The sequence below is a fragment of the Sapajus apella genome, unplaced genomic scaffold (genome assembly GCF_009761245.1).
Source record: "Sapajus apella isolate SASKATOON/1434 unplaced genomic scaffold, GSC_monkey_1.0 scaffold53, whole genome shotgun sequence".
Classification (NCBI taxonomy): domain Eukaryota; kingdom Metazoa; phylum Chordata; class Mammalia; order Primates; family Cebidae; genus Sapajus; species Sapajus apella.
Genome location: NW_022436993.1, coordinates 13,969,655 through 13,993,441, shown reverse-complemented (window position 1 = coordinate 13,993,441; position 23,787 = coordinate 13,969,655). Strand labels below are relative to the sequence as shown.

At 45.3% G+C, this 23,787-nt stretch overlaps 1 protein-coding gene across 13 annotated transcripts in view; it reads right to left on the bottom strand.

The window, feature by feature from the left end:
• The window catches only part of FRMD4A (FERM domain containing 4A), a 672,294-nt gene that overhangs the window by 156,335 nt on the left and 492,172 nt on the right, over positions 1-23,787 (bottom strand). For all 13 annotated transcript variants that reach the window (XM_032244155.1, XM_032244153.1, XM_032244154.1 and 10 more), the window contains one exon: positions 8,786-8,880. In XM_032244155.1, the coding sequence (XP_032100046.1) occupies positions 8,786-8,880 (95 nt within the window). The remainder of the gene's footprint in view (positions 1-8,785; positions 8,881-23,787) is intronic.

Here is a 23,787-nt window from a genome sequence, read left to right as displayed (position 1 = left end):
TTTTTTTTTGAAACGGAGTTTCACTCATGTTACCCAGGCTGGAGTGCAATGGCACGATCTCGGCTCACTGCAACCTCCGCCTCCTGGGTTCAGGCAATTCTCCTGCCTCAGCCTCCTGAGTAGCTGGGATTACAGGCACGCACCACCATGCCCAGCTAATGTTTTGTATTTTTAGTAGAGACGGGGTTTCACATGTTGACCAGGATGGTCTCGATCTCTTGACCTCGTGATCCACCCGCCTCGGCCTCCCAAAGTGCTGGGATTACAGGCTTGAGCCACCATGCCCGGCCTCTCATTGATTTTTCATTTGAGAACGCACATCACTGCCTTTGCCAATCATAACGCAAAAAAAAAAGCATCCCAGCAGCCACTCAGAGTGTTTTTGTTATTATGTGACTGATAACTGTCTTTAAAGCTGAGCAAGATAGTGCTCATTTGGTTTATGGTTGTGGTAGGTCAAACTGTCAGGTCAGTAATAAATATGCGATTGCTTCCAGGCAATAGAAATTGGACGCGTTCATTGAACAGACTGCTTTTAGCTTCTACCTATAAAACAAATAGATTTTTGGTTCAAGTGTTGGTACCTTCAGGAGAGATGGCCTCAGGGAGAGCTTTGCTTATGGTCACTGGAGGGTGGGGGTGGGTGATAAGTCACTTTCCAGACCCAGGGGGAGAATAATACTGCCTGGTCTCTACCTGTTTTTATTGTAGACAGGCAGTTTCATATGGAATGAGTTTCTACAGAAAGCCAAAGTGAGAGATGAAATTCTTATATGTCGATCTATTTAGAGACAGGGTCTCACTCTGTCGCCCAGGCTGGAGTGCAGTGGCGTGATCACAGCTCACTGCAGCCTTGAACTCCTGGGCTCAAGCGATCCTCCTGCCTCAGCCTCTGGAGTAGCTGGAACTACAGGCACATCCCACTGTGCCCAGCTAATTTAAGAGCTTTTTATTGATTTTTTTTGAGACATGGGTCTTGCTATGTTGTCCAGGCTGGTCTCAAACTCTTGGCTTCAAGCAATCCTCCCACTTCAGCCTTCCAAAGTGCTGGGATTACAGGTGTTAGCCACCACACCTGGCCAAGTGTATGAAATGCTTATAGATGTTGCTGGATGGAAGTGGGGAGAGGAGCTCTTCAAATGGAAGAATGTTGACATATTTAGTGTCCTTGTCTTGTAGTGTGTGCTCATCAAGGACAGACCAGGCACTGTGGGAGGCTGAGGCAGGCAGATCACTTGAGGCCAGGAGTTTGAGACCAGCCTGGCCAACACGGTGAAACCTCCTCTCTACTAAAAATACAAAAATTAGCTGGGTGTGGTGGCAGACACCTGTAATTCTAGCTAGCAGGGAAGCTGAGGCACGAGAATTGCTTGAACTCAGGAGGCAGAGGTTGCAGTGAGCCAAGATCGTGCCACTGCACTCCAGACAGAGCAAGACTCCATCTCAAAAAAAAAAAAAGAAGAAGAAGAAGAAAAAAAAGACAGGTCAGTGATACTAACTATAAACCCTTAATAATACAGCAAAGTTAAAGTAGGTGTGTACTGGGGAGACCAGATTACTCGATCATGGGCTATCCAGCCCAGGAGAAATTGTTTGCTCCACTATGTTTTCTTAAGTCTATTCCAAATTTTCTTTTTAAAAATGTTTCATTTTATTTTATGTTTTAGAGACAGTCTTGTTCTGTTGCCCAGGCTGGAGTGCAGTGGTGCAGTCAGGGATCACTGCAGCCTTGAACTCCTGGGCTCAAGTGATCTTTCCATCTCAGCCTCCTGCATAGCTGGGACTACAGGCGCACGCCACCACTCCTGCCTAATTAAAAAAATTTTTTTTGTGAAGTAGGGGTTTTGCTATGATGCTCAGGTTGGCCTCAAACTTCTGGCCTCAAGCAATCTTCCCACCTCAGCCTCCCAAAGCACTAGGATTGCAAGCATGAGCCAGCATACCCAGCCCCAGCTTTTCCCCTCTAGCAGCTTCTACACCACATTTTGTGATTCACTTCCCAATTTTTAAACACAAGCTCAACAAGGAGTCAAGGGCCAGTTCATTCTGGATCTCCAGTGGTTAACAGCAGATGCTAAATAAATATTTGTCAAGAGAATGAATACATCACCTTCACAATATGCCCTGTAGATCCATATTCTTGTAGCCTCAGGGACCGCTGTGCAGACACAGCTCCCATCCTAAGCAAACAGTTGCCATATTAAGAATTCACTCGGCTCACCTGTGCCAGGTTCCCATCTCCCTCAAGTTATTTGCATTGGGAAGGAAAGGCGAGGAAAACGTCTCATCCCTAAGCTCTCCTTGGAGGGCACCCTTTTTTAATTTATCTTAGCTGCACACAGAAAGAGATATGTTCATCAGGCGAGTTGGCTCAAGCCTATAATTCCAGCACTTTGGAAGGCCGAGGTGAGTGGATCACGAGGTCAGGAGTTCAAGACCAGCCTGGCCAGCATGGTGAAACACCATCTCTACTAAAAATACAAAATATTAGCTGGGCATGGTGGCGTGCACCTGTGGTCCCAGCTACTTGGGAGGCTGAGGCAGAAGAATTGCTTGAACCTGGCAGGTAGCGGGTGCAGTGAACTGAGATCGCACCATTGCACTCCAGCCCGGGCAACAGAGGGAGATTCCGTCTCCAAAAAAAAACGCTATGCTCAAGCCCTTCTCTGGTCACTAAATATAAGGTACTGTTGTGTATTTGCCAGTTTCCGACAACACAGCATGGGTCGTCTGCGAGGTGGTAATGAACGCAGAAGGCCGCGTTCCCAGAAGCAGGTATTACAAGCTAGGCATGGAGGCCGCAGCCACTGACTTTCTCCTCTCCCACCGTCCAGCAGATAATACCTGGAAATCCCAAGCCTCTTTCTAAAATGACTTACCCAGAGCTGCGTCTTGTGGTGGTTTCTTCTGCAACTGGAAAATTGCTTTTCTAGTTTGTTTATTTTTAAATTGTAGATAAGCTTGCGGCCAGGCATACGGAATGACTGAACCCTTTTCAGAGGCCCCAGCAGGTGCCAATCATGGCCGAAACGCAAGGACGCAAGGGGAGCACAGACCTGGTCTGGCTCCCTCGCACCCGTGTTCCCCGCACTGGTTCTAATGATGCATCTTCAACGAGCCAGTCGAAGTTACCATCAACCTTAATAGTTAGGTAAATCAGACTCCCCAGACAGCGCTAATCAAGCGATTTAATTAATTAAGACACAGGCTGCTGAAAGAAAAGATCCTTCACTGTTTACCTTCTAGGTTCTTAAACTAACATCCTGATCTCAGGGTGTCTGTGAATGCTCTAAAATTTATGCAAAAAATTATTTTGTATGTACACTTTTATGAAGGAGAGGGAGTGTAATTCAAATTTTAAAGGGGGCTGCGATAAAATAAGAGATTAAAAGCTACTCATTTTCTTCTTTTTTTTTTTTTAAGAGACGGCGGGGTGGGGGGTTGTCTCCCTCCGTTGCCCAGGTGGGAGTGCAGTGGTGCAATCACAGCTTGCTGCAGCCCCAAACCCTTGGACTTAATCAGTCCTCCTGCCTCAGTCTCCCAACGTGTTGGGATTACAGGTGTGAGTCTCAAGCTGAGCCCAAATTATTAATTGGTGTGTGAAAATAAATTCTAACTTTGCCCGTCTTTTAAATTTGCAGTAATGGCTAGCCAACTTTTTTCTCTTTCCTCCTCAAATATCTAAACACCTTTTAAAGGTTTTTTAAAAACCAACAAGGGATACTTAGGTACAACATTCAACAAGGATTTTCTCAAAATTCTTAAATTTTCTTAAAATTTATGACAGGAGATTCAAATTAAAATTTAAATATATTATAACAATCATTCCTTTAACTTGGGTGTGTTTGACTATTGCTGCTGAATAGCTTAAAAGTTGTTTAGGCTATAGCTTTTGATGATGGGATCTTCCATTGCATCCCACTCCCTAGTCTGCAAGTCACTTTTTAATTTAATTTAGCTTTGTTGTTGTTGAGATGAGGTCTCACTCTGTCACCCGGGCTGGAGTGTGGTGGTGCAATCTTAACTCGGTGCAGTCTCGAACTCCTGGGCTCAAGTGATCTTCCTACCTCAGCCTCCTGAGTAGCTGGGACTACAAGTGTTTACAATTTTTATTTTTTTGGAGACAGAGTTTCACTTGTTCACCCAGGCTGGAGTGCAATGCCATGATCTCAGCTCACTGCAACCTCCACCTCCTGGGTTCAAGCAATTCTCGTGTCTCAGTCTCCTGAGTAGTTGGAATTACAGGCACATACCACCACACCCACTTATTTTTGTATTTTTAGTAGAGATGGAGTTTCACTATGTTGGTCAGGCTGGTCCCAAACTTCTGACCTCAAGTGATCTGCCTGCCTTGGCTTCCCAAAATGCTGGGATTACAGGGGTGAGCCACGATTTTTTTTTTTTTTTTTTTTTTGGTACAGATGGGGTCTTGCTGTTGCCCAGGCGAGTCTCGAACTCCTCCTGGCTTTAAGGCATCGTCCCACCTTGGACTCCTAAATTGCTGAAATTACAGGCATGAACCCCTGCACTCAGCCCACGATTAAAAAAATAATAATTGAAATTTTGGTCTTAAAACAGTGATAGAAATATTTCAAAAATAAAATGTAAATATGATTTTATCTAAGGGATGGATGCCAGTGTTTGATAAATGAAAATCTCAGTTACTCTATTTGTACAACTGGAAATATTGAACCCGAACGTCTGAGCTGGTTCTCATACTGTGAGGAATGGAAGCTAGAAGGGGTCTGTAGCTTTGGAGGCCCCGGTATGAGTCATTGCTACCCTCCAACATTCAAAGCTGAAGTAGAATCAGCTTTTCTACTTTGCTCTGGAGGGAGAGAGCAGAGGAAATATGGCAACGTTGCCTCTGTCTAGAAAAGGTGTTTTCAAATTTGCCTGCACACCAGAATCAACTGAGAAGCTTTGAAAGATGATGCTTAGGTCACACCGAGGCAGATTCAATTGGAATTTCTGGGGGTGGGTCCCAGGGGTTGGTATTTTATAAAGTGTTCCAGGTAATTCCAATGTGCAGCTGGGGTTGAGATCTGTAACTCTGGCAAAATATAAATAATTATTTTAACATTGGATTTATACCAGGCTTTTGGTTAGTTTCAATATGTCTTAAAGGCTGCCAAAGTGTCATTGTTTGCATATGGCACCATGATTCAGATCATTTATATAGGTGACCACAGTTTTATGAGGGCAGAATTAGTAAAAATAAAAGGAGGCCAAATGCAAATGAATCCTGGTACAGAAGAGAGCATTCGTGGAAAAACTGGGGAAATCCAAATCAAGTCTGTAGCTTAGTTAGTAATATAATACTGATGTTAATTTCTTAGTTTTGATTAAAGTAACATGGTTTGCAAGATGTTGACATTTGTTGAAGTTGGGTGCAGGGTATACAGGAACTCCCCAGTATGTTTGCAATTCTTCTTTCAGTCTATTTCAAAATTAAAGTTAAAAGATTAAAAAAAGAGAAAGCAGGTGTGGTTTTAACGCTGCAAAACCATTGATTGCTAACAATATTAAACATTCTTGGCCATAAGTTCTTGCACTGTGGACTCAGATGCTTTATTAACGAATACAACTTATGGGGTGGGAGAAGCTTAGAGAACTTTCCAATTTCCTGTCTACATTTTGCTTTATATATATTTTCTCCAGTTTCATCTAGATCCCACAAAATGTCAACAGCACTTAATTCTGAACGAGTCTCTAACAATATATGACTGTTTTTTTTTTTTTTTGGAGTCAGAGTCTTACTCTGTTGCCCAGGCTGGAGTGCAGTGGCACGATCTCAGCCTCTGCCTCCTGGGTTCAAGTGATTTTCCTGCCTCAGCCTCCCAAGTAGCTGGGATTACAGGCATGTGCCATCACCCGCAACGAATTTTTGTATTTTTAGTAGAGATGCGGTTTCGCCATGTTGCCCAGGCTGGTCTTGAACTCCTGACCTCAGGTAATCCATCCACCCTGGCCTCCCAAAGTGCTGAGATTACAGGTGTGATCCACTGTGCCCCATCTACCATTAGAAATTCTACTCTTAGGAATGATCATGCTGCTGGTAGGAGTATCTTCCACTTGCATAGCACTTTACAGTTTATAACTGCTTTCCACGTGTTAGCCTTGTTTTATTTGCATTAGGAAACAGGCAAATACATGTGATATGCCATAGGCTATCCAAAAGAATTGAACTGCTTTTTTATAATAAAATGATTGCATTTTATTATAAAACAGTATAGCACCTGTATAAAGCACACACACACACACACACACACACACTCACTCACACAAGTAGAATTGGAAAACATGGTGATAAAACAATCTTGCTGTAGTGACCTGTGATACAGAGCTAGGCTGGGGGACATAGTACTGTAAGGCCAGCACTTTCTACCTAGGAATCACCAAGCCAGAGCAGGTGACACCCAGGGGCACTATTAAGCAAGGGCAGCTCTTGTTCTTCTTTCCTACCAGGAAAAGGAGAAAAGTTCAATGAGTCACTCACAATGTCTGCTGGCCCTGGTGTTGTCCCACCAGGACTGACAGACCCTGGGTCATGGTCTCCCCACTGTCCAACCTTGAAGGTGTCAGCTCTTCACCTCCTCTGGGCTCCTGACACCTGCCCTTTCCCCTGGTGTACCAGGCACATCTGCCAGTTCTTTTTTGGAAAACTTTTGCTAGCTCCAGTGGTTGGCTGACCTTCTGCTGGCTGGCTGCCACTTCTTCTGTGGCTGGAGAGACCCTCCCACCCAGACTCTAGGGTGGTGATGGAAGTCGCTGCACTTTCTCTGATCATGCCGGAAGGATGAGGATGGCTCACTTCTCTTCATCACTGCCCCTGACAGAGCCTCCACGCAGCCAACTCCACCACTAGCAGAGGGGGCAAGACACTCTTATCCAGCCTGGCCCCCTCTCCCAACATTTTATCCAGCATGGCTTCTACACGCACGCATGCACGTACACACGCCTCTTATCCAGCCTGGCTTCTACACACACAGACAGACACACACATGCTTTACTGGTCAGCACAGAGAGCCAGGAGAGCTCAGACCTGGAGCATACCAGCTTAGCTGAATGGGGAAGATGGACTTGGCTGTATGCAGCCCCTGCTGCGATGTGTGGCTTTGGTGCTCTCGTCCCTCCTGGGAGAAGAGTGACTTTCTACCTAGATCTGATTCCTGCCAGCCAGTGCTGTTAGGGCAGAGATCTGAAACGTTCTGCAGATGCACATCACCTTCCCCTTCAGCCTAGGATCACATGACCATTTCTCAATTCTTGTTTATTCAAAAGGGAAGCCTAATTGGGGCTCCTCTAGAGTTCACTCCCAGGATCTTTCGTTTACGGGGGAAATGTGAACAATGGGAATATGATGAATTGAAACTTAGGGTTTCCTTCTGATTAGTGAAAACAGGCCTAACGGCAATTTAAGTGGTTTACAGTGATTCTCAGGAGAAAAGGGAGAAAATAATCTAAATTTCTAAAAGTAAGTATTCTAGATGTGCATATTTTTAAAAATTGCAGTGCTAGGTCCTTCCCGTGAGCGCCCTGAACTTCGCCCACGGGCTTACTTGGCCCTACCTGTGACTCCCCCTGCCCACAGATGGCCACCCCCACCTGCAGTCCAGCTCCCTGCAGGCTCCAGGGTGAGTGGCCGACCTTGCTCCTCCCAGCTTTCTTAAGGGAGATGTGGCTTTGCTCCAGCTGCCTGCTCTCTGAACACAGCACAGCTTGAAATGTCCCTGATTTATAGAGTGATCACATGGTCCAGTTTGCCCAAGACAGTCCCAATGACATTCTCTTTCGTCCAGTGTCCCAATCTGGATAATAAGTCATAGGGCCACCCTGTCCACTTGCAGCTCGCCAAGGCCAACTGTGGCCACGTGCAGGTACATCTGGTCGCATCTCCCACTGGCCCACGTGGATGCTGCCTGTTCTTGCGTCAGTGGCACCGCCTGATTCCCAGGGCCTGGCCTCCCCTGTACTGTCCTGCCCAGCCACTAACCTAACGCTGACCTATTAGTAATTTAGGAAATCATCTGTGTAATTCTAAAGATCCGGAAGAGTGTGTGTGTGTGTGTGCGTGCGTGCTTGTGTGTATGCGTGTGCACACACGGGAAAGAGAATTATGAACTATTTTCTTAAAATAGCTCATTTTTATCTAGAAATCTATGCAGGTATTCACCAAACTCTTTTGATAACAGAACATTAAAAAGGAAATTGAAATTTTAGTAAAGATTTTCCTTACTTGTATTACAAAACACCACTTTATGGCGCCAAAATGAAAAGACCTTTGAAAGCAAATATTCTTCTCATGAGATCAGTGATCTGAATTTTGTATGTTCATAGTTACTCTATTTCAGGTCAGATAGTGAGTACCGGTTATTTTCTTTTTCAATTTATCATCAAATTTGCTTCCTGTTATTGTTAAGCCAACAGTAGAGAGAAACGATTCATTTCCAGAAGTTTTCATTTAACTTAAACAGAAAACAAACCCACATAGATCCACTTTAAAAAAATAATAAACATTTCAGTCTGAACATAAACCTGCTTGATTAGAAGAGCTAGTTCACCTAATAATTTTATAATATTAACATCACCCTAATTATACCCTTTGGTGGCACCAGGCATGACCGCAAGGCCTTTGAAATTCAGATGATGAACTTGGACTGACCCCAGACCATGGGACCCAAGTGGCCTGCAGCTGATTTTGCTGCTGACAGCTGGAGCGGAGCAGTTTTCGGTTCTGCACTGAGCTCCCCTCTGAGCTATGAGGGCTGCCGGCAGTACTTACGTTTCATCCGTGAACGCTATTCCAAAGTACTCCTTTTCCTTCAGATTAAAGTGAGAAGCCACAAGGTCAAGAAGCTCCTTGGCCAACAGCTTGGGCTGCAAGGAGAATACAATGGAAAAACGGTGAGTGATGAGAGACTGCTTTTCCTAAAATATGCAATCTCAGGTTTCCATCATTTTTTCAATGAAATGTTGCTAAGCTCAAGTATTTTAAAGCAAATTATTTTTATAAACCCAAACAAACAGACAATGACACTGATGAGCACACAGCCACGTGAAGGGTCTGCAACAGACAGACCTTCTGTTTTGTTTCCTAGAAGGTCTTTTTTTTTTTTCTAAATTGAGGTGGAGTCTCACTTGGTCATCCAGGCTGGAGTATAATGACATGATATTGGCTTAGTGCAACCTCTGTCTCCCAGGTTCAAGCGATTCTCATGCCTCAGCCTCTGGGATTACAGGCATGGGCCACCACACATAGCTAATTTCTTTCCTTTTTGTACTTTTAGGAAAGATGGGGTTTTACCACGTTGGCCAGGCTGGTCTCGAACTCCTGGCCTTAAGTGATCCACCTGCCTCAGCCTCCCAAAGTGCTGTGATTATAGGTGTGCGCCACCACGCCTGGCTAATTTTTGTATTTTTTGTTTGTTTGTTTTTAATTTTTATATTTTTATAATCCCAGCTACTTGGGAGGCTGAAGAAGGAGAAGTGCTTGAACCCGGGAGGCAAATATATCTGTCAATCTAAAGAAGCACACCAGACCCTCAGAGCCTTAGGCATAAAGTCACAACAGATGTTAGTGTTGTTAACATGTTATTCACCTTGGTCTGTCCCTATTGAAATGACCACAGAACACCAGGCATTGAACTGGGGGAAGGAAAGGCTGTCTGATGAGGATACAGGGCGAGAAAAGAAGAGTAATTCCTAAACTAGCTTCCAGGTCATACATTTGAAAATACATTCCCTTTAAAATTACCCCATTCCAAGCATACTCACCAGATATTTACAAGTTCAGAGCAAAAGCTCAGATTCCAGAAAGAAAATGATTGTGTATGTGTGTGTGCATGTGTGCATTTATGCATATTATTTTTGGTCTTCCTGAGTTTATTTTCTATCCTGGTGGCTAGGCATTTCTCTGTTAGGAGAATGGGTAAGATGTATATCAAAAGTTCCACCACAGTAAGTTTCTTATTTCACTTCTTGGGTACTGCTACGGACTGAATTATATCTCCCCAAAATGCATGTGTTGAAGCCCTGACATCCAGTGGTATTTAGAAATGGGACTTTGGGGAGACAATTAGGTTTAAATGAGGTTATGAGGGTGGGGCCCTCAGGACGGGATTCGTGCCCTTATAAGAAGAGGCACCAGAGAGCCTGCTTCCTCTCTCTGCCATGTAGGGCCACAGTGAGAAGGTGGCCCTCACTAGGATCTAACCATGCTGGCACTCTGATCTCAAAATGACTGTTTAATACAACAGACATTTATTTATTGAGTGCCTACTATGTGCAGGGCACTGCCCACATGCTACAGGAAACAGAAAAATAAGCAAGACACAGCACAGGCTCATTAGAACCTTCGAGTTTTATTAGGGACACAGAGTAGGAGCTAGTGCTCAGTTTGAAAAGCCGAAGAAGATGCTTCACCCTTTTCTGCCTCACTCCCGGGGCCCTGGGTGCCAGCCTCAGGGCCTAGATGACCATCAATTCACCAATGAAAACCACTTAAACTGAAAGAGTAGATTTGAAGCTTCCTCCCCAGCAGACAGGAACCGACAGGAGAATCCAGTGTGATAAATCAACACCACCTCATAGTCTACATTTCCATTCAAACTGAATTTTGAAAAAGTGAAAAAGCAATCTCTGTAACCAACAAACAGGGAATTCAAGGTGATATATCAGACTCTCCTTCACTCCTACTGGGAGAACGCAGTGGGGTAAGCATGGCACATCTCAGAACGTCACTGATGAATTATGAAGCAGAATGCAAGATGGGGGCTCTTGAAGCTTCCAGTAAATGCTGCATTGGCCATGGGCTGTGGCCAGTACTAGCTGCACCCCCAGAAGGTATTTACTGCCCAATAACAAAGGGTTTGATGGATCACTTGTGACTATGAGGGAGCGTGGCTGCATTTTAAATTGCCATGTACTGGCCGGACGCCATGGCTCATGCCTGTAATCCCAGCACTGTGGGAGGCTGAGGCGGGTGGATTGCCTGAGGTCAGGAGTTTGAGACCAGAATGGTCAACTCGGCAAAATCCTGCCTCTACTGAAAATTAGAAAATTAGCCAGGCGTGGTGGTATGTGCCTGTAATCCCAGCTACTCGGGAGGCTGAGGCAGAAGAATCTCTTGAACCTGGGAGGCGGAGGTTTCAGTGAGTGGAGATGGTGCCACTGCACTCCAGCCTCGACAACAGAGTGAGACTGTCTCAAAAACAACAAACAAACAAATAAATAAATAAATAATAGCCATGTACAGATGCTCCTTGACTCACATGGTGGGGCTACATCCCGGTAAAATCATTGGAAGTTGAAAATATTGTAAATAAAAAATACGCTTAATACACCAGACCCACCAAATATCACAGCTTAGCCTAGCCTACCTTAAAGGTGCTCTAAACACGGCCATTAGCCTACAGTTGGGCAAAATCGTCTAATGTCAAGCCTGTTTTGTCACAGACTGTGGAATATCTCGCGTACTTTGTTGAATGCTGTATGCTGTAGACTGTCAGTTGCTTACTCTGGTGACTGTGTGGCTGAGCAGTCATGCAATAGAGTGCTGTCCCGCGTACCGCCAGCCTGGGAAAAGGTCAACATTCATCTGGAGTACAGTTGCTACTCAAAGAGCATTGCTTTTGCACCATTGTAAAGCTGAAAAATGGTAAGTCAGACCAACGCAGATGAGGGGCCGCCTGTGATATCATTTACCTGTCCAAATGATTGCCACCCTTTCAAAGTACTCACCATATCTCTCTGATGCCTGCCATTTCTTAAAACATTTTTGATACTCTTTTGGGTTTGCCCTTGAAGCCTGTGTCAGATTTGTCAACGCATTTTCACTGGTAATAAATCTTCTTGTGTTCGAGAATGGATTTGATTTTTTTTTTTTTTTTCAAATGCCAAAAGTTACTTAAAGTCAAGTCTAGTGAACAGAGACAGTGGAGGAGGAACGGGTGATTATGACTGGTCAACCCAATTTCATAAAATGAAGTGTGGCTACAAAGTAATTATTGTGGGTTTTTGGGGATTATGGTGAGAAGTTTGGTCCAAACTTGAAAACGATAAAAATAAGATTTCATTCTGAGATTTTAACTTTAAGCCTGGGCACAGGGACTCTTGCCTATAATCCCAGCATTTTGAGGCTGAGGCAGGAGGATTCCTTAAGCCCAGGGGTTCAATACCAGCCTGGACAATATAGCGATACCCCATCTCTACCAAAAATTTTTAAAAATTAGTCGGGTATAATGGCATGCACTTGGGATTAGACTTAGCTATTCAGGAGGCTTGGACAGGAGGAGTGCTTGAGTCCAGGAACTTGAGACTGCAGTGAGCTATGATCATGTCATTGCACTCCAGCCTGAGCCTGGGCAATAGAGTGAGACCCGGATTAAAAAAAAAAAAAAAAAAAAAAAGGAAGGGAAGGAAGAAAGAAAAAAAGAAGGAAGGAGAAATAGAGAAAGAAAGAGGAAGAAGGAAGGAAGGAGAGAAAGAAAGAAAGGAAAGAGAAAGAAAGGAAGGAAGAGAGAGAGAGAGAAAGGGCTGGGTGCGGTGGCTCACGCCTGTAATCCCAGCACTTTGGGAGGCTGAGGTGGGCAGATCATGAGGTCAGGAGTTCAAGACCATCCTGGCCAACATGGTGAACCCTCATCTCTACTAAAGAGCAAAAAATTAGCCAGGATGGCTAAATCCCAGCTACTTGTAGGCTGAGGCAGGAGAATTGCTTGAACCTGGGAGGTGGAGATTGGAGTGAGCAGAGACTGTGCCATTGCACTCCAGCCTGGGCAACAGGACGAGACTCCGTCTCCAAAAAATAAAAAAATAAAAATAAAAAAGAGAGAGAGAGAGAGAAAGACAGAAAGAGAAAGAAGAAAGAAAGAAAGAGCAAGGGAAAGAAGAAAGAAAAGAGAGTTAAACTTTAAAGCCAACATCTCAATAGATTTGATCAGAGATATATAAATTAGCCCAGAAAGAGAAAGAGTGATTCCCAGGGCTGGCATAGCTTATGTAGAACATATATTCATCACTCATAGGATGATTGGGCCTGAATGGAAGGGGAGACTGAAGACAGGGTGGGAGGGGCAGTTGGGGAAGGGAGATGAACCCAGGAAGCACATGTGATCTTAGCCAATAGGTGTGGAGTATTTGGGTCCCATACTGGGTGGTAAGGTCTTTTATGTAGTAGAAATGGAGGGCTGAGGTTACTTTAGTTGATCATGTTACATTAAACTCTCCTAATTCCATGGCTCCCAAGGAACAACTACATCCCTTATTCATGATCTCATTATCATGTAGAATAGAGATTATTATTCTTTTGCCAAAGAAGATTCTGAGACTGAGAGATGCCTGGCAGGCTGTCCTGGGTCTCATAGCCAAGCCAGGATTCAACACAAGGTTCTGATACACAGCATGGAATATTATGCAGCCCTAAAAAGGAATGAAATTCTGAAGTGGATGGAACCTGAAGACATTACTCTAAGTGAAAGAAGCCAGACACAAAAGGACAAATATTGTATGATTGCACTTAGATGAGGTAATTAAACGGGCAAATTCATAGAGACAATAGAATAGAGTTACCACGGGCTGAGGTGGTGGGCAGATGGGGAGTTATTGCTTAGTAGTTACAGCATTTCTGTACTGGATGCTGAAAAAGTTTTGGAAATAGCAGTGATTGTTATATGAAATTGTGAATGCATTTGGTGCCACCGAATTGCACATACAAAAATGGTTAAAATGGTAAGTTTTATGTTACATAAAAAGGGGGAAAAAGAGGTCTCATGGTTTCAAAGCCCACACGTATAAGCCCTCTGCCACCCTACCTGTGTTGACCCTGCTTCCTGGGTGAGAGGCTAAGGATCATGTGTCTCAAGGGCCCTGGCTGGGTAAGGGCTGTTTCACTCACTTGAAACCAGTGCACTGACATTATGGATTTATACATCAGTACTTTGAACTTGGTTAATGTGAGTCTTTCCCTGAAAATGAAAAATCAGGTGTCTGAGCCTGCAGAATAAAGTGAAGGCTTAACACACTGAAGAATTCACCAGAGTAATGGATACCACCATGGGAGACTGAGTTTTTGCCTTACTATGGTGATATGTCGCTCTGATTTAGCCTGTCATGCTACAATAAGGCAATAAGTTTTCTTGGTGACTCATAAACTGAAATCAAGGAAAAGGCTCTGAGCAGTAGCTTCCTGGCTGGAATAAACTTCATCTTTCAAATAAACTTTTCAACAGTTATACCTATTTAGTTGTATATCTTTTGTTAAAATATTTAAAAGGTCAGTCGCCTTACTTTACACAACGGTTATTATAGACCATATGTATTAATTTCCAAGAAGAAAAGCCTACATTTACTACCTGCAATTTACCAATGGAGAAATAAAGGCTGTGAAGAGGGAGAAAACAGATTCCAGAAGGTGTTGAGGTTACAACTCTTGAATCTTAGCTGCTTTTAAACCTACACGCTTTTTTTCTGCTGTCATGGTGACTGGGAACAGCCCAGAAGGTGGCTGCTCTGTCAATGAGAGTGAGAACTGATGGATGGGCATGTGGTGGGGGTGAGAAATACACCTCACTGTTTCTTTAAGTCACGGAGACTATGGGGGTTGTTTGTCATTGCAGCATAACCTAGCCTATCCTGATTGATTCAGGCACTGAGTCTTTGATTTTCTGTACAGTTGATTTAAAACAATTTGTGGCATCAGTCCCTTGATTTTCCGATCTTGCAAACGGAGACAATATCCCCCCTTCATGTGACACTGATTAATATACTACACTGTTCTGAAAGTTTCTTCAGCTCCTTTAGAGAAAGTTGCTGGGCAAGCAGAAAGCGATCTGCTCTTATGTGTTTTGAAGGGATGTTTACAGAATCCCGCTGAGTATAATTTGCCAATTACTGTTGCTGTAAACATTTGTGGAGCTTTGCAGGGATCAGACTGGGAACAAGGCCAGAAAGGCAGCTTGTAGCCCAATCACGTTCTATTGGACAACCTGGGCAGGAGCCCAAAGGCCACGTGAGCAAGGCAGCCGCATGCTTCCTGGGCTTCTCAGAATTAGCCTCTTGTGGGCCATTGGCCGTCCTGGTTCTAAGAGGTCACTGCATCTAAGACTGACTTCCTCTTAGCCCATAATTAACTTTGTTTACTCAGATAGTTTCTTTCTTCTCTTTTTCTTTTTGTATCTTAGGCTCTTTTTCCATTGTCCCTCTAAGCTTTTATTTCTCCTGATACCTGACAAATAAAATCTCCTTGCAAACATTCCTCCTCAACATATACTTCTCAGTGGCGCCACTCACACAGCTAATAGGACAGTCTTTCAAACACCAACTGGGCTTGGAAACCTGGGCTTCAGCCATCTGCTTTAGTGAGGAAAGCACTAGTTCTAAGTACTTAGCGGAGGAAAGGAGAGAAGCTCTCAGTCAGTGCTTTGTGACTCCAGCACCCAGATTTGAGTTCTTGACAGCTCTGGACGATTCCAGTGGGAACTGTGCACATTCCCAGCATATTACAGGGTTTCAGATCAGGTCCTGGCTACTTCCTGGCCTGCCTTCTTCCAGGTGGGCACGACTGACTAGAATGATCAAAACTGCACTTGACGTGTTGCAGGGCTGTAAGGTGCTCTAGGCACACTGATATGGTTTGGTTGTGTCCTCACCCAAATCTCACTTTGAATTGTAATAATCCCCACGTGTCAAGGGTGGAGCCAGGTGGATATAACTGAATCATGGGGGTGGTTCCCCCAAGTGTTCTCATGGTAATGAATAAGTCTCACGAGTGCTGATGGTTTTATAAATGGGAGTTTGCCTGCACAAGCTCTCTTGCTTGCCACCATGTAAGATGTGCCTCTGCTTCTCCTTTGCCTTCTGCCATGATTGTGAGGCCTCCCCAGCCATGTGGAACTGAGAGTCCACTGAACCTCTTTCCTTTATAAATTACCCAGTCTCAGGTACGTCTTCAATAGCAGTGCGAGAACAGACCAATACTCACACCCACGTGACAACGTCCTTTCAGGTGACTTCCACAAGCCCTTCAGGTAAATGTTGTGGAAAGGAATTCAAGGATGAGGCAGTGCCCAGGCACCTCACCAATTCCTCACAGAATACTATACTCCACCGTATACTATATTACAGTATACTATACCCCACATAGTATCAGGTTCTAAATACTAGCCCAGTATTTACCATCACTTATATATTACACCACCGATTTAAACTTGACATGTGTACATCCAGATAGATGATCTTAGACAAATTATACAAGCTCTCCGGGCCTCAGTTTTCTCCTCTGTACAATGATGAACTAGAGACATAAAATGCGTTCCTATCCTAAGACATTATTTATGTTATTATTATTTTTAGAGACAGGGACTCACTCTGTTGCTCAGGCTGGAGTGCAGTGGCGCCATCATAGCTCATTGCAGCCTCCAACTCAACTCCTGGGCACCAGTGATCCTCCAGCGTCAGCTTCCTGAGTCAGGGTACTATAGGCATGTACCATCCTGCCTGGCTAATTAAAAAAATTTTTTTTCTTGTAAAGATGGATTCTTGCTATGTTGCCTAGGCTGGTCTTGAACCCTTGGCCTCAAGTAACCCTTTTTCTTGGGCTTCCCAAACTGCTGGGATGACAAGGGTGAGCCACTGCACCCAGCCTTTCTTTATGTTATTATTCAATTTAGCTTCTTCCTTAACTACAAACTATCCTGCCTTACCAAGAGTCTTATTCACCCGTTCAAAAAAACTCAAAAACCATCTGCACCCTTCCTGATCTCTTAAACCTAGTCAGTTAATATATCCTGTCTTATATAGTCTCAGGTAAGTTACTAAACCTCCCTGTGCCTCAGTTTCTTCTCAGCTGTAAAATGAGGATAATGACTATACTCAGGTCACGGGACTGTTATGAGAATTAAATAAATTAGTCTGATCTATATGAAGTGCCTAGAATGTGCCTGGCATGGAATGTTACATGTGTTCATCATTTCAGATCCTCATCATGAATTATTTTTAAAATTCCATATATGGCCAGGCGCGGTGGCTCACGTCTGTAATCTCAGCATTTTGGGAGGCCGAGGTGGGAAGATCACCTGAGGTCAGGAGTTCGAGACTTGTGTGGCCAACATGGTGAAACCCTGTTTCTACAAAACATACAAAGAAAATTAGCTGGGCGTGGTGGCACATGCCTGTGATCCTAGCTACTAGGAGGCTGAGGCATAAGAATTGCTAGAACCTGGGAGATGGAGGTTGCAGTGAGCTGAGACTGTACCACTGCACTCCAGCCTGGGCAACAGAGAGAGACTCTGTCTCAAACGAAACAAAAAAATCCCCACTCCATATCGTAACAACTCCATATCGTTCTAAATGCTGGCCTGGTATTTAAGACCATCCTTTGACCTCAGCCCCAGTTTACCTATCCAACCACACTTTTGCCTAGTTCCCTATAAAAATATCCATTTCTGTTCTATCTGATTAAACTAAAGAAAACACCGATCTCATTTTTATTTCCAAATCTTTGTGCATGCCATTTTCCCTCCTCCCTTCCCATTTAAATTTTATTCTGCTCAAAGCCCACTTCCTCCGTGAAGCCCTCCCTGACCATCCTGCCTACAAATGCTCTGTCCCTCCTCCAGATTTTCACAGCACTCAACACAGGCACCTCGGTCACACTCAGTCACATGTGCGCTTGTGTTGTGGTAAATTTTGTGTGACATGATTCGTTACACTCTATAGCAGGCTGAATGGTGATCCCCAAAAATGTATGTACCCCTCCCAATCCCTAATATCTGTGAGTATTACCTTACATTGCAAAAGATGTGGTTCTAATCCTAAATTATCTTGGTGGGCCCTAAGTCCCATTATATTGTCTCCTTTTTTTTTTTTTTTTTTTCCTGAGATGGAGTCTGGAGTGCAGGCTGCAGTGCAGTGGCATGATCTCAGGCTGGAATGCAGTGGCATGCTCTCAGTTCACTACAACCTCCGCCTCCCAGTTTCAAGCAGTTCTCATGCCTCAGCCACCCAAGTAACTGGGACTATAGGCAAGCGCCACCACACCCAGCTATTTTTTTTTTTTTTTTTTGTATTTTTAGGAGAGATGACATTTCTCCATGTTGGCCAGGTGGGTCTCGAACTCCTGAACTCAAGGGATCCACCCACCTCGGCCTCCCTAAGTACTGGGCTATATTGTCTCCTTATAAGAGAGATACAGAGGGATTTTCTGAAACAGACACACAGGAGAGAAGACTGAGGCAGAGGCCTGCATGATGAGTGATGAAGACACAGGTGAGGAACCCCAGTACTAGAAGCTGGAAGAGGTGGGGAAGCGATTCTCCCCCCCAGCTGCCTCCAGAACCACGGAAGAATCAGTTTCTGTTATTTTCCAGCCTCCAAGTTTGTGGTTATTTGTTAGAGCAAACACAGGAAACTCATACACCCCCAGATGGAAACCCTGAACACCTGCATGGTGCCCCACGTGCAGTTCCTAATTGAAGGAAACTCAGCACTGGTCGATTGTGACATGAGTAATCTCAGTGCGAAGCCTGCGTTGATATTGGTGTTCTCTCCCCACGGTCTCTGGCACTCTGGGCAGGGAAGGCAGGAGGGCCTGGGTCTCAGAGCCAACCCTGGGTCACTCCATGGTGAAGCCAGCCCCTCAGGCTTCTTCTTGTTATACCACTCCCTTGGGGCACCTCACAGATTCTAAGTCAAAGGAATTGTCACTTCTGAGTTAATTGCATCAAAAAATAAAATCAAAGAGTGAACATCAACCAATCAAGCCACTCCCATCTGTGCTTTGGAAGGAATCATGGTCTCCTCTGAAGCTCATGCTCCTTGCCAAGGGTGTTTCTGACAATTCCTTTGTCACCGCAGAGCCCCCAGTGATCGCTGGGCTGCCAGCGTTTGGGCACACATGGCTGGATGGCACAGCCACAGCCGCTGTTCTGTGCCCAGCACTGCCCGCCCACCTGCTCTGCCTGGGACCCCGGGACCCTCTGGACGGGTGCCTCCCTGCCCTTTAGGAGTGGCTGCAGCTGTGGGATGGCAGATGGGGGTGGTCTGGGAGTGAGTGTAAAATGTGGCTCGTCCGCCCCTTTTCCCTGGACAGGAGCAGCTGGGGTTAGCTTTTCTGAAAACCCAGAGGGAGAGACAGGGGAGGTGGAGGGAGGGCAGCTTTGAATAAATGAGCCTGAGCTAGCTGCCAGTCTGAAGCCTGGCCTGTCACTGTGTCCCCCTCTGGAGGCTCTGAGAGCAGCAAGGGCGCAGCCGCTGCTCATTATTCCCGAGGAGGGAGAGCTGCTGGTGGGGGGAGCATGAGGTCACTCTGTGCAGCTTTGTCCACTTTGTGGCCAGCAGGTCTGGGTGGTGACTCCCCTCCCTGCCGCCCTGCTGATTAGCTGAGAAGGCTGCTTCCTTTCTGCCTTTCCAGCATAGCCCTGGGTTCTATCGCAGGGGACACAGGGAGGCTACTTCCCGTAGGCAGACTGGTGTGAAGAAGAATGGAACCTGCACTGTCTTGGCTCCCAGGCACCCAGAAAAGGTAGAGGAGGTCCCAAAGCCAAGACTAGAGAACCCCTGCCAGAGGGCGCATCTCTCTGCCCCAAAGGTCCCTGCCCAGCCTGAACTGAGACCCATGTGTGCACATGAGACAAATCCTTTCCCTCTAGTGTAGGAGTGAGAGTGGCATCACATCGCTGCAGCAGAACAGCAAAGCTGCCTGCAAACCCAGCAGCCCACCTGTGGGGTCCCCACAACAGGGACCCCCTGTGCCTGCCTGCAGCGGCTACTTCACGTGAATTCCTGCAGGCACCCCTAGAAACCAGAGACGTCTGGAGAAGACACCAGGATTACCCCGTGTAATAGAGGAGGGAAGTGAGACACAGCCAGAGAAGCAACTTGCCAAATTCACACAGCGAATCACTGTGAGAACTGAACTGCAGACAGAGGTGGGCGTGGGTCACCTGGGATTATAGAAAGAGCCAGAGAGACCATCTGCCCAGCCCATTTCATTACAGCAGCAGAAAGCAAAGCCTAGAGAGGCCAGAAACCTGTCCAGGACGAGGGAGACACCTTGGTAACCAGCATAGGAGAGGTGGCTCCCAAGTGCCCACCACACCTCTGTCCTTCACCCCCGCTAATGTCACACTTAGGGGACAGAGCAGGTCTCAAAGCTCAGAAGCAGGAAGGAAAGACACAAAAGTACCAAAGGAAAGGGGAAAAGTGGTCACTGATGGAAATGATGCTCAGGTCTAGACTTGCAGGGTCCCTCTCCCAGCGCCAGCATCTTCTGGGTGGCGCCTGCACTGTAAGATTTGCAGATCTCATTTAGTCTTCGAAGCAGCCCTGCAACAGTCTGCAGATGGGACACGGAGGCTCTGAAACATTACTTCGTGCGTCTGAGATTCTAAGCCACAATGGGTTTGGAGCCTACGAGGGCTTCTGTCCATGGCTGACTCCAAAGTCTTGCTTTTTATTCAACAAAATTAAATCCGCTTATCAATTTATTTTTATTCTTAAAGTGTTAAAAAATTGACACCAGAAATCGACACCAAAAATATACATAAGTATCTGGCTGGGCATGGTGACTCACGCCTGTAATCCCAGCACTTTGGGAGGCCGAGGCAGTGATCGCTTGAGGTCAGAAGTTCAAGACCAGCCTCACCAACATGCTGAAACCCTGTGTCTACTAAAACATACAAAAAAAAAAAAAAAAAAATCAGCCAGGTGTGGTGGTGCGCACCTGTAGTCCCAGCTACCTGGGAGGCTGAGGCAGGAGAGTTGCTTGAACCCGGGAGGCAGAGGTTGCAGTGAGCTGAGATCGCACCACTGCACTTCAGCCTGACTCTGAGCAAGACTCTGTCTCAAAAAAAAATGTATATATATATATATATATATATATACACATATATATGTATGTATTTGTGGTGTACACCGTGATGTTTTCATGTATATGTACATGTGGGCTGACCAATCAAACTAATAACATATCCATTGCCTATCATAATTTTTGTAATGAGAACATTTAAAAACTACTCTCTTAGCAATTTTCAAGCATTTAAGACATTGTTATTAGCTACCATCACCACAATGTACCATAGATTTCCTCCACAAAGCCTTGCTTGCTTTTAAATGCTGGGGCTGAGATCTAGCAACAGCCTCTCCTGAAGTCCAAAGCCAAGCCACCTTTTCTAAATGCAACAGTATTTTGCCAGACAGTATGTTTCTGGAAGGGAGGGATCACATTTGATTGGTATTTGTGGACCTACACCCCAACACAGCGCCTGACATACAGTAGGTGCCTAATGAAGGTTTCCTATTGGTGGAACGGGATAGAATAAAGGGTGACGTAGGCAGTTGTTCTACCGCAAGACAGGATGGAACCTGGATACCCTCTTCAGCTGGTAGGAAGGAGAGAACTGCTAGGCAGAGACTGCGGTGCTGCACAGAGCCAGATGGGACCAGGGGTTGCATGCTCACTGATGCCAGAGAGTCGCTGGGTTTCGATCAGATCACACCCCTCCAGGCAGCCATGGAGGGGCTTGTGACAGACACTTGAATGCCCAGGAAGGGATATGTCATCTCCCTGTTCCCAAACCCTATATCTGCACCCCCCTCTTCCTCAACCAACTGCTCCCCAAACCAATGAAGCCAGGGCTCCCTTTAAAAGCTCCTCTTTTCTCCCCTCCTTCTCTCTCTCCTTCCAAGTGACTCTGCCATGTAACCCAGGAGTGAGCACTCCCTGGGAGCAATGCTTTTAGTTTCGCCATTTGCCACCACACCCACCCCGCCTTCCCCTTTAGACTTTTATTCCCTGGATATCGTCTTATTTCCACATAGTTTCTTCCCTATTTTCCTAAGATACAATATGGGTCCCAGTGTTCTCTGAAAAGCTGAGACTGATACCCGTGTGGGAGGGAGGCTTTCTCATCCATGCATTTGAATGATGCCCAATGGGAAGGCTTTGACAGGCGTACATAATGATTGCTCCTCTAGAAATGCAAAGTGCTCGCAAGCCAGCCAGCCCTGGGGAGCCTGCTCTATTCAGGATTCCCCGGGGACTCTGGGAGGCGGGCAGTTTTTCATTAGGGAGGCCTCCTGATGATTAGGGCAACCCCCAGACTCCAGCCTGCTCAGGGCGATGTCACCAGGACTGTGAGTCCAGGGTGGCTCCCCTTGGCAAGCCTCTCTGCATTAATGAAATGGTAACTGTTTCGCTGAGGAGAAAACACAAAAAGACAGGCAGTGCTCAACGTGTCTCTGCCAGATAGGACTGCCAAGTCTGCAGCCCAAATTCTGAGATATTTATAGCAAATATGGGGACGATAAACGAGGCAACATCTTGGGATTCCAAGCCCCATCTCCCATGCCCATCTGGTCTGCCACTTCCATTTTCTTTTTGTTGTTGTCATTGAAAGGAAGCCCGCCCTGCAAACTCTGTTATGACCCTATCTTGTCCTGCAGTGAGTAATAAATTACTATTTCAGATAAAAACTGCCCATGTTTTCACTGGGAGGTAAGTTCTGTAAGATCAAATGACACATTGGCAGACCGGTACCTTTTCACGGGGCCAAATGGCACCGGGACCAATTCAAAGTAGATGTCTTGATGATGCTGCACACTGAATGATTCCATTTGCTCGATGCTCAAGGAAGAGCAGAGAAGAGTGTCTGTCAACCAAGCATACAGAGAGCACCATTTGCTACTCTTCCAGTGTAATGGATGGAAGGGTGGCTCATGTGACACCTGCTGTCCTTTGCCTTGGCCGTGGCTGGCACTCAAAGACTGTATCTCCATTGCCACCATATTGGAAAGGGAAAGCTTGCCTTTTAGTAGGATGGTGGTGAGAGTCAAGAGTTCAGAGGGGGTTAAAAAATAATAATATATCACTTCCAAGATTAAGTTACAGAAAAATAATACAGTATGGTCAACCCTTCGTATCCACAGGTTCTGCATCTGCAGATTCAACCAACCATAGATCAAAAATACTAAAAATAATTAAAAAAAATACACCAATAATAACACAAATATATAGTATAATAACTACATAGCATTTATATCATACTAAGTATTAAGAATAATCAAGAGAATCGAGAGATGATTTCAAGTACATAGGAGGATGTGTCTAGATTATATGCAAATAACATAACACCTTGCAGTTATTTCCCCTTATTCCCAGGGAAAACATTCCAGGACTCCCCATAGACACCTGAGACCATGGGTGATACCAAACCCGATAGATACTGGGTTATTCTATGATAAAGTATAATTTTTAATCAGGCAGAGTAAGAGATTAACAACCATACCTGGCTGGGCGCGGTGGCTCATGCCTGTAATTCCAGCACTTTGGGAGGCCGGGGCAGGTGGATCATGAGGTCAGGAGATCGAGACCATCCTGGCTAACATGGTGAAACCCCATCTCTACTAAAAATACAAAAATTATCCAGGTGTGGTGGCATGTGCCTGTAGTCCCAGCTACTCGGGAGGCCGAGGCAAGAGAATCGCTTGAACCTGGGAGGCGGAGGTTGCAGTGAGTCAAGATCGCACCACTGCACTCCAGCCTGGGTGACAGAGTGAGACTCCGTCTCAAAAAAAACCGAAAACCAAAAAACAAACAAACAAAAACTAAAACCATAACTAGTAACAAAATATAACAATTCTAAAAAATGCCAGCATCACTGCACTTGCACTTTGAGGCCATGAGGAAATCAGATAAGGTTGACTTGAACACAAGCGCTGGGATCCTGAAGTTGATCAGATCACTGTGATGGCTACTAGGTGACTACAGATGGGGAGCATCTATACCAG